Raw genomic sequence first — 11,909 nt, forward strand, 5'->3', positions numbered from 1 at the left:
TTTAACCCGGCCCAGCTGACGTGCGGCACGGCGCGTGCAGAGAGCAGCGCGATGGAGGTGCAGCTCGCCCCGCTGCGAGCCTGGGGCGACTTCTTCCCCGGCCTGGAGCGCTTCGCCCGGCCGGACGTCCAGGACGTGTCCAAATGGAACAACCGGGTGGTCAGCAACTTGCTCTATTACCAGACCAACTACCTGCTGCTGGCGGCCGCCGTCATCGCCGTGGTGGGGTGAGTGCGCCTCGCTGCTGCCCTCGCCCTCCTGGACCTGCAGCGCCGAGCACGGCTCAACGTGCCGGGCCGGGGGCTGTTTGCCTGGGCTGAGCGTGCAGGGGACACACACACTTTAAGCTCTGTGCTCGTGCAGTGTGTGCCCCGTGACACAGGCACCGGAAAGGTTTCGGGGAGCAGGGCTCTTCTTTGGTGCCCACGAGGCCTACACCCACCTGGGCAGGGCAGGGCAAAGGCAGCGGGTGAGAACCGGGGCATATTCAGGGCGGCAGCCGACATGCTCTTCTCATTAAACCGGAGTTCGTTGCATTCAGCTGCTCCGTTTGGTGGAGTTGGCAAAAAAGGGTGTGACTGCAGGGACGGCTTGCTGGTGCGGTTTCCGTTTTAATGCCCAGTTGTGTGATGGCAGGAGTCCCTACAACAGCTCTCCTCCACCCTCCCCCCATCATCTCCTTTCTCTGCTGGTGTGTGCATACACATATCTATCTACATGAGTGGCTTGTTTTGGAGATCTAAATAGTTTACAGCTTCACATCCAATCAAACTTTTATTTGCTCAGCCTCAAACAAACAATATTGAGTTTCTGAACAGGATGCTGTGCTCTTCACAACTCTGCTTCGCTTTTTAAAAAAAATCATACCACTTCCTCTGCAGTGATCTGTGTTTTCTGCTTGAAGGTTTGCCAGCCCTATGGTAGAATCCGGCAAGTGAGAATCTAGAAAGTGGAAGGCGTGTGTGGGTGTTTGGTTGGCTGCTGGGTGTATTTTGTTTTTACACACACACACATTGTTTTGGTGTTTAGTTTTCAAAAATAATTCCTGAAATGGAAAAACCAGGGTAAGGTGAATCTGAGATCTTCTTTGCTTCCTAGGAATGCCAATCCTGCTGTCATTGATCTAAATAGTGCAACTCCCATATTGATTGGGTGTTTGTGGTTTTTTTTTTTTGTTTTTTTTTTTTTTAAATCCAGTATCAAGTCCTAATGGAAAGCCAAGGTCCAGACTTCTGAGTATGCATGACCTAAAGCTGTCCTTTTTAATGTGAGACAGATTGACTGACTTCACCAATTCAAATACTCGGTGTGCTGAGCAGGAAAACTAAAGAAAGCTCTGCTGATGCATCACCGACTTAGTCATTTGTCTAAATTCTCCATGCTTAAGTGTTCACTGGGCAGCAATCCCATGCTGAATCAAAGCTCTACATCTTCTAGAAAACCCTCTTGAAGATGAGATTTAATTTGCACAGGAGCTATAAGGACAGGATTCCACAAAAAAGCATTGTGATGTGCCAAATTCTATCCTGCTCTCAAAGGCTAAATTTTGGCCCATAGTCAACTCTGTTTTAGAGTAGCCTTAACTAATCTCATTCAAACTGGGTGTGGTTTTTTGTAACCTTGGGTTGTATAGTTTTTATGATCTCCACTGTAAGAGTTGAGCAGTTGTGGTGGTGATGGTGTCTGGCAATGTGATCAGCATTATTTAGGAATTGTCTCTTAAGCATTGCTAGTAACATTAAAAAATCTTTTTATAGCTGTAAATTGAATCTGATAAGATGGAACTCATTAGACTTTTCAACCTCGAGTGAATACAAAGTACCTGGGATAAGGAGCAATATCTATTGTATCCCTCATTCTGAGCACACTGTAAAAGTACAATATTACCTTCGTTGTATAGCTTCCTCCTAGTACAATAGAGAATTTTCATATGATACTCTTAGTGGTCTTTATACTTTGCCATGTGGGACCACCACACATGCATATGCAGCTTTTATGGGATAAGATTAGCATTCAGATGGTAATCAGCCTCTTTTGTGCACATTTCCTGTGTGACATTTTACAAAAAAAATCCTGGGACCAACACTGCTACAACAAAACTGCATTTAAAAAAAAAACAAAACCAAACATTCTTCTGCGTATGAGCCCCCTCCAGGACTAAGTAGAAAATTGTGAATCCAGAAACTAGATGCTAACATTTCTTGGCTAATGTGGTTGCTTACGTATACAATAAAAGTGCCAGTGGGAATGAATCACAGTGCTGCTCTGTTTTAAAACACCATCGTAGACAGTAACTTGATTTTTGTTAAGGCTGGACTTATTCTTAATATGGTGCTATGTTGCTGTATATCTCCTATGAACCTTTGTAGCCATTTCAAGATATTTCATATCAATTAGAGATTTAAAATCCATGGGAATTGGGTGCTTAACTGTCTTTTTTTTTTTTTTTTTGTGCTTTTTAATTTGTTTCATTAGGAGCCCCAGGGCCCCCTTGTTTTTAGGTGCTGTACACACAGAATAAAAAATAAACCCAAAGATCCAAAAATCTCCCCTTAAACATTCAAATATAGATCTGTCCTATCATTAAGATTGTGTGATGGTATTTCTATGACTCTGATAAGAAGAGTCATAGAAAATATATGGATGGAAGGGACCTCAAAGAGGTCATGTATTCCTCCCTCTGCGCTGAGGCAGGACCAGGTATGCCTAGACCATCCTTGCATCCTAGTAGGGTACTTTGGCAGGAGAATGGAATCTTGCCTAGTAGGTTTCTGTGTTACTGAGTACAAGTCCACTCACTACTTATTCAGTTAAACTTGCATAGTCTTTTGGAACTCCTTTGTCATGCAGGTCAACACTTATATTTTAATGATCAGAGCCTTCACACTGCTTAAAAATCGTTATAAATTTGGTAGTGTCAAAAGATCAGGATCCCAGAGCCCCTCATCTGCTGTGTGAGTCAACAGCTGTCTCTGTTTTGATGTATGCAGTATTGTAGCCATGTGGGTCCCAGGATGTTAGAGAGACAAGGTGGTGGGTGAGGTTGGTCCAAGAAAAGATTATTTCTGTCAGTGAGAGGGGCAAGTTTCTGAGCTATGCAGAGGTCGTCTTCAGGTCTGGGAAATGTACTAAATGTCAGAGTGAAATACAAGATCAAATCGCACATACTCCTAACTTTATCTGTTTGATCTTGTATTTCGCTCTGACATTAGTAAGTTTCTCATACCTGAAGAAGACCTCTGCATAGCTCAAAAACTTGCCTCTCTCCCTGCCAGAAATTGGTCCAGTAAAAGACCTTAGCCTCTCACCTTTTCTCTGTTCTGATATGGTTTAATAGTCTGCTTATCTGCTGCTGAATGTTGTGACTTCTCCCCACCCCTCCTTTGATTTCCTTTTCTTTATACTTCCATTAGCTTACTGCACAGCCATTAACAATTAACAGCTTTATTCTCCCACCCTTCCCTCTGCCCCCCATTAACTGATTGATATAGTTGGAATAATGCCTTGTGCAAGGATATCACTCCAAAGCAGCAAAATGCCACTTAATTTTTAATGCTTGGAGGAGTTGGGCTATAAATCACCGGAAGGATAAAAACCGTGATCCATGTTGAGTATTCTATTGTTGGCCTCTATACATGGCAAAACAAAATTGTGGGAAGCATACAAAGAAATGGTATCTAGTCGCTGTAGCAGAGGGACATGGGAATTTTGTCTCTTGGATTCTATTCCTAGATGGGGGTTCAGTAGCAGTTACTCATATTTATGAACATCTTAAAGATCTTGGGATGCTAGGGGTTATTGGAATGTGAAATAGACTTACTTCCCACAGCTGTGGTAACTCAAACATTAGTAATATAAGTAATATTTATCCCTATTCTCATGCTTGCTTAAATGTACAGGACCAAATTGTACCATCAATTAAACCTATGCAAACTACTGGCTTCAGTGAGGTTGTATAGGTGTAACTGAGGGCAGCATTTGATCTGTACTGTGTTGGAATAATTCATTTCTTACAAGTAAGTAAAGCCGCACTATGCCTGCAAATCCACTGGAATGTGTGTAGGGGGGGAGGGGTACATGAGCCTCACCTTCTTGGGCCTCTAAAGAATAGGTGTCTTTTTGTACCTATTCCCCCTAAACAAATTTATTGTGTTGAGGGTGAGCCTAGTTACAGTCATGGCGCAGTTAGCAAAAACCTCAGCTACACTTAATACAACGCACAGGTTCTGCCAGTGTGTTTTTTATAAGGACTTTCCTGAAGTGAGGTCACATGCAAAACAAAACAAGCTGATAGATGCGACAGCTGCTAAATAAAGCACAGACTCAATCTAGCTCTGTTCTTAAAGCATCTCCACTTCAAAAGCTTGACACAGTGCCACATCTTGAACTGTCCTCTGCCTGGGCTCATGAAAAAGAATAACCTCACTGGAGCTCTGTCGGCTATTCTTCACTTACAGGCCATGCTGATGCTAGCCCATTGGGAGCCCTAAGCAGGAATATTTTTGGGACCCCCTCCTCCAGAACACACACTAATTAATGGGGGGCCCTTGAGCTGCTTGGAGCCCTAAGCAATTGCTTAGTCTGCTTGTGCCTAGTGCTGGCTCTATTTACTAAAGGACTATTTCAGTTCTTAGCCCAGTTGGCTGGCTTTTCAGTAGCTATCCCTTCTCCATACAGTTGTCCACTTCAACTTTTTTTGTATGTTGATTCACACTCTTGACCTGGCTATTATGGAAAATATGCTACCAAGAAGAGAGGTAGCATGGTATGGGTCTCAGATCTAGAGACACCTCTAATTCAATGTGTAACCGTAGGAAAATCTAACCTGAAGCCTATGATGGTAACTGTGAGCCATCCGTCTTGAAATCTGAATTCTAACAGTTCAATACCTCCTCTTAATCTAATCTTGATGGTCAGACATGCCTTCTGCCTAGTTACTCCTGATTCCTCCTGCACCACTACTAAGTTTCAGCCTGTCGGTCTGGATCAAATAAGGTCGCACTTCACAGTGATCCAACAAACTAAGAGGCAGTCTGAACCCACACGGTGCTCACTGAGAATAGTGCCTGACTTCTTCCTCGCCCTTCGCTCAGACTTACTAGCCTGTGAGCACAAATATGAGTTAGTTCCCATATCCATTTTCTTGTATTCTGTCTTACTGTACCTTGTATGAGAGTAAATACTATTTCAGAGGAGGCAGTGGGATACTTGCCGTAATCATGAGACTACAGAGAAATTAATCTCTAGCTGGCTGGTTTTTCCTTGCTGATTTTGTCCCAGCCATTCTCTGTTGGCTGTGGATCCCAGGCTCACTCCTCCTCCATCCCAGAAACCAATGCAATGCAGTATCCAATTAGCATGCAGTTGGTTCTGGACACTTTGCACTAGACACTGTTATTCCTGACTTAACTGGTTCTTGTTTCCCAGAGAGAACTTGCCTTCTTCCCAAGCTTCTGTTTTTCAAGTTGTCTGAGAAACCTAAAACTCAAATTACTGCAGTGCTGCCGTCCCATTAGATGTCTTTTAAAATGTGTTAAGTTTTTTGAGATGCCTAATATACTTTCTAAATACAATTCAGTTCCCCTTTAGAGGTTTACCTCCTTTCATCTGGTCACTTATCTAGTCTCTCTGCAAGTTTTGAAAGATTTCAGTCTAGGCTTCAGACGAGGGCTGGGAAGTCACTAAGACAGTGATTAAAATATAAGCAATGCCAGAACATACTTGCTGTGCTGTGGTAGGGGAACTTCCAGGACACGGTTTTAAGAGACTGAATATGGGTCAACATAACTCCTATTCTCAGATACTAGTGCTGCATGCTTTTGTGCCTGGTGCTTAAGTCTCTCTCTCTCTCTCATTACCTTAATGAGCAGCTGTACTGGGCCCTAATTCATACCCTGCTATCATTCACTTGTGCAGCTCATGTTTCCTTGAGTGTTAGTGTGCTAGATGAGCCTCCCACTACTACCATTCTACAGACAGACAAGCAGTAATCACTGGCTGGTGGAATTCATCCCAGAGGCAGATTCTGATGATTTTGTGTAGATAGCCATGATATCAGAGGAGATGCTTCAGATTTATGATGTAAAAGAGAAAAATCTGGCCCTTGGGAAAGCAATTCTGAGCCTCTCAATCTATTAAACTAATTTATTCTACTTCATGTTGGGAGGAAGTCATCTCAAATAATCCATTTTAACCAGTCACTGGTATTGGATAAATGCTGCAAAGAACCCAAATAAACTTATGCTCCAAAATACAATACCTAGGTTTAACCTGAGGCAACTCAGCCTCGCTGCACTCTGTTTCCATGATCCTCCCGTCACTTACTCTGATATCTCGGACTAAGTTGAAAACCTAACTGTTCACGAGCAAAGTATTCTACCTGGAAAACTAGGATTGTCTGATCATTTGTTCGCTCCTTCCTTAAATCGGAGTGCATTAAATATAGCTGATATCTAGTAACAGTGACAAGTCTGATTTAGACTCTCACGGAGCAGAACGCAGCCTTCATGAACTACGTCAGCACTTGATTCTTTCTCTCTGATGGTATTTGTTGCTTGTGAGCATGATCCTGCTGTAGCACTGCATTGCATGTGGGGGCAAGAAGCAGGACTTCATATTGCAGCTAGCTTTCTGTAACAAGGTTACGGGGATAATGGCATAAAAGCAGAACGTCCAAGATTGAATTTGAACCACGTGGCTCAAACATGAATATTAATGTTCTTTGGATAGCAGTTGCTACTAGTCTGCCTTCATGTGGCTTTTGAATGATCTCATTTCATACTTGCACTCACTGCTTCTTTGTGCTTTTTTTTTCCAATTCATCCCACTTCAGAAAACATGTACTTCAGATTAACTCTTTCATCAGGAGAGCTCTTCTGTGGGATCACTTGCAACTGTCTTTGCATCTGAGGAACGCCAACTGCACAAACTCCCTAGAATACAACTTTAAACCTATGAAGCAGAGGGGTTTGTTTTATTTGTTTTTTTGGTATGAACTACCTGTAAATATGGATAAAAATATAGTTTAATGTTTGGGAGGAAGTGACTTACACAAACTCAGAAGTGGGAAAACAAATAAAAGCTTTTGAATGTTGAATTGGAAGATATCAAACATTTGCAGCCAAGTGAACACCCACACACAAGTCGAATGATGTGGCTACTAACAAACTCTTCAACAGACCTAGTCACTTCTCATGAAGTTATCAAGGTTAATCCTCCTTGTGGAGGGGATAGGGGGTGTATGTAGACTTTTTAAAAGTACTACAAGCACTTTCTATTTGAGAAACAAATACTAGAATTACTCATGGAGTCTGATCACAAATCCTGATGCAATAGAGCACAGATTTAAAATAACTTCTGCCTGAATAGCAGTGGTCACTTTTTCCAGCCTGGAAGCTTGAGACTGTTTTACCCTAAATATAGTCTGTGGCTGACTGCAATGAGTGATTCACATGTTGCAAACTGGCCTGCTGGATCACCAGAGGTCCAGTGTGCCATGCTGCAGCTCAGACATGAGCAACAGGAGCAGGTGGGCAGCTCACTTGGGTTTTTATTTTCAATCCGTTGTCCCATTCTTGCTGGGACAGCTGGCCTACAGAGGAAACTGGAGACCACTTTTGTCTGAAACAACTGTTATTAGTTCTCCTTTCCAGAAGAACCCTTTTTGTCATGGTTCAAATATGGCCAGTGTAACTCGATAATGTGTGTGACATGGCTCTTGGTTTTGGTTTTTGCTGAATGTTAAGGGCAGACTATACATGCTAACATATGCTACAGCAGTGTCCCAAGATGATGAGCCAAGATTATTGTTGGTGTTAGTGCAGGCCAGTCCCTTAGCTCTGACATTGCATCTGGTTATGCCTGAGGAGAACTATGGCCTGAAATATTGGAATTGCTAACGTGTGGATGAACCCCATTTAACAGTGGGCAAGCCAGGATCATCTTGGTCATGCAGGCACCACAACTGTTCTTAACGTGTCAGAATTTGGTGTTTTTGTTTTGTTTTTTTGTTTTTCTTCCCCTATTTGACAAACTTCTCCAGAGCTGTAACAGAAATCCATGCACCCATGGAAGACAAGCCATTGTGGAGAAGCTACATGAATGCTTTGCATTAGTATTTACTGCAGAGGATGTAGGGGAGATTCCCCACACCTGAGCCATTCTTTTTAGATGGAAAATCTGAGGAACTGTCCCAAATTCAGGTGTCCAAAGAAGTTTGGAATTAAACGGACAAACAGTAAGTCACCAGGACCAGATAATATTCACCCAAGAGTTCTGAAGAAAATCAAGTGTGAAATTGCAGCTTTGCTAACTATCAGCCTCTGTCACAAATGATTGGAGGGTAGCTAATATAATATTGACTTTAAAAAAATTAAAAAGCTCAAGAGATAGTCCTGGCCATTACAGACCAGGAAACATAACTATAGTACCAGACCAATTAGTTGAAACTATAGTAAAGAATAGAATTATTGGACACCTAGATGAATATGGCATGTTGAAGAGTCAATGTGGCTTTTGGAAGGGGAAATTGGCAAAGCATAATCTATTAGAATTCTGTGAATAACCACAAAGGTGGAGAAGGATGATAGTCAATATAGTGTCCCTGGACTTTAAGAAAGTCTTTGCTGAACAGCCTTTAGTGAGGGAACTTGTCAAACTAAGCAGTCATGGGATAAGAAGGAAGGTTTACTCAAGGATCCTTAGCTGGTTAAAAGACAGGAAACAAAGGGAGGAATAAATGGTCAGCCTTCAGAAAGGAAAGAGAAATTAGCAGGGTACCCCAAGGATTAGTATTAGGACTAGTGCTGCTCAACTGAATGATCTGGAAAAAGGGGTAAACGGTGAGGTGGCGAAGTTTTCAGACCAGACAAAATAACTCAAGGTAGCTTAGTCCAAAACAGATTGAAGAGTTACAAAGCGATTTTACTAGAGCATGTGACTGGGCTACAAAATTACAGATTAAATTCAATTTTAAGTGTGAAGTAATGCACATGGAGCAGGGAGGAGGAAGACCGCCCAATTATACATACAAAATGATGGACTCTAAATTAGCTGTTACCACTCAGATCTTGAAGGAATTGTGGATAGTTCTCTGAAAACATCCAATCAATGTGCAGCGACAGTCAAAAAAGCTAACAGTGTTAGCAACCATTAGGAAAGGGATGGATAATGAGACACAAAAAATCTCATAGAAGATTAGGGTTGGAAGGGACCTCAGGAGGTCACCTAGTCCCCCTGCTCAAAGCAGAACCAACCCCAACTAAATCATCCCAGCCAGGGTTTTATCAAGCTGGGCCTTAGAAACCTCTAAGGATGGAGATTCCACCACCTCCCTAGGTAACCCATTCCAGTGCTTCACCACCCTCCTAGTGAAAAAGTGTTTCCTAATATCCAACCTATACCACCCCCAGTGCAATCTGAGACCATTGGTCCTTGTTCGGTCATCTGCCACCATTGAAAACAGGCTAGCACCATCCTCTTTGGATGCCCCCTTCAGGTAGTTGAAGGCTGCTATCCACCCTCACTCTTCTCTTCTGCAGACTAAATGAGTCCAGTTCCCTCAGTCTCTCCTCATAAGTCATGTGCCCCAGTCCCCTAATCCTTTTCGTTGCCCTGCAATGGACTCTCTCCAATTGCTCTCACTTCCTGTAGTGGGAAGGGGACCCAAAACTGGACACAGTACTCCAAATATGGCCTCACCAGTGCCAAATAGAGGGGAACAATCACTTCCCTGCGTCTGCTTGGCTAGATGGCCCATTGGTCTGACCCAGTATGGCTTTCTTATGAATTAATAGATTGTTTGCTTAAGTGCAGTAGCAGGCTAAGAAAGTTATGGGTAGGGGAGGGGCAGACAAAATGGCCTACAACTATTTGAAGAGTGGTGTGAGCCGGTGGAGTTAATCCCAAACTCCTTCCCATCCTGGGGTTTTTGGTTTCTGGTTGTCACAGTTCAGGGCAACTGCACCTGTACTGTCGTCTTCATTGCCCAGTAAGTATATCCACTCTCAGGCATCTGACTCCCTGGCTGTTGCCTTTCTTGAGTGGAGACCTATGAGTCTCTCCAGCCTGACCAGGCCATTCCCAGGCTAAACAGCCCCTGCCTTCGCTGTGTTTATTCCCAGCAAAAGACAGGTGTGCTTCGGCAGACTTTCTCCTCAGACAGTTATAATTGTATATAACTGTGTAATTGCACCGGGTGTGTTACCACACAGCACGTCCTGTGCAAGCCTATTTATTCTTTCGGGGGGAGGAGGGTGTAAGATCATATAGAAAACCTATTAAACAATACAAGAACCTGCACACATGCTAAAAACCTTCCAGAGATTCCCTTGCCCATGTGGGAGATGTTTGAGCATTGGCATGAGTCCTTCAGATCTCCAAAGAGGTCTCTCTTGTGGTCACAAGTTCTTAAGTCTCACCTCAGAACTAGCAGTCAGTCTTATGGGGTCACAGTAGGCGAAAGTTCTTCCACTCTTCCTAAGGATTGGGGCCCTTCAGCAGACCAGGGGTCCTGTCTGTCTGCCGGAACAGATAAAAGGCCCTGAGCCAGTTTAAAAAACAAAAACAAAAAAAACTATTTGGTCCTGGAGAATCTAGTTGGAACTATTAATACAAACCTGTCCAGGGGATGGCTTCAAAGGGCTGATAACCACAGGAAGCGCATGAACATACACAACATTACATACAGGCTTGCAATAACACAAACAACTGCATTTTTAATACAATGGGCCCTGCAGGGTATTGAATTTAATTCAGTAATGTTGATCTTAATTCCATAAGGTCTGTCCCATGTCATATCTGTCCCACTGCTATCTCTGGAAACAGAACCTTAAACCGCAGTCTTGGCTTTTGTGCCAAACTTGGCTGTTCCTACAGCTTCCCAGCAGGATGTCTGTCCTAAGCCCTAGTTCCTTCTGACCCTGAGACACCCATTCTTCCTGCAGTTGCATCAGTCATGCTGATGAAAGTAATTGACCTTCATGTGGATACAGAATGTCCTGGGTTTTGATACACACGATATCTTTGCATCTCTTCTCTTACATTTACGATATCTGATGATTTCTAATATAAATAGAAGTCAAAGTAACACTCTGCACAATATAGTGGGGGAGAGCGGGAGTGCAAATGAAATATAATGGTCTGAACCTTATCTGAAGGATCAAAGCACTACAGTGGATAATCACTAGTGTTTTCACCTGTGAAAACTGTTTTAGACCACAAGTGAGAGAGACAAGACCCAGTGAGTACTAGGTCATCACACATTCTGGCATGACTGTCAGATGCTGCTCAGCAAAGGTCCAGGAGTGAAATGGGTGGGTGGTGGTTAGATGCGCTGACAGGGATTCCTGTCAGGATTCTAGCTAGACGAGCTCCTTGCTTTCATAAGCACTGATCTCCAAAAACCAGAGAATAGTTTGTGTAAATGCACATTAAAAACCATACTAATGCAGCACAGCACTTACCAGTGGCTTACCATCTCTGCATGACAACATTGTCATGCAAATAAAGCGTGACCTGATGAGAGTTTTGAGGCATTGACGCGTAGACCTTATCAACGGTCTCCATCTTTCCACCTGTGTAATAGTGAGATGCTCAAGCTGAATGCGTAACTTACGTGTTTATAATGAAGATTTTGCTCAAACACTTTCCCTCGCTTTCTCCCCAGATTTCTGAGCCCACTGAATATGATCCTGGGTGGCACCGTCGTAGTGCTGGTATTCACAGGTTTTGTGTGGGCCTCACACAACAAAGACATCCTTCGGAAGTTCAAGAAGCAGTACCCAACTGCGTTTGTGGTAGCCATCCTGCTGTCTAGTTACTTCTTGATATCCTATTTTGGAGGTGTCATGGTGTTCATATTTGGGATAACATTTCCTCTGCTGTGTAAGTATAACTCCCCTCCCCCTCCG

The 11,909-nt window shown here is 43.2% G+C and overlaps 1 protein-coding gene across 1 annotated transcript in view; it reads left to right on the forward strand.

Annotated features, from left to right (window-relative positions):
• Nucleotides 1-11,909, forward strand: part of ARL6IP5 (ADP ribosylation factor like GTPase 6 interacting protein 5) — a 14,254-nt gene continuing 2,345 nt past the window's right edge. Inside the window, exons 1-2 of the mRNA XM_067542233.1 lie at nt 1-227; nt 11,666-11,883. Of these exons, the coding sequence (XP_067398334.1) occupies nt 52-227; nt 11,666-11,883 (394 nt within the window). The 5' untranslated portion in view covers nt 1-51. The remainder of the gene's footprint in view (nt 228-11,665; nt 11,884-11,909) is intronic.

The sequence above is a fragment of the Emydura macquarii genome, unplaced genomic scaffold (genome assembly GCF_026122565.2).
Source record: "Emydura macquarii macquarii isolate MOO-44397 ecotype Brisbane River unplaced genomic scaffold, CSIRO-AGI_Emac_v2 contig_71, whole genome shotgun sequence".
Taxonomy (NCBI): Eukaryota; Metazoa; Chordata; order Testudines; family Chelidae; genus Emydura; species Emydura macquarii.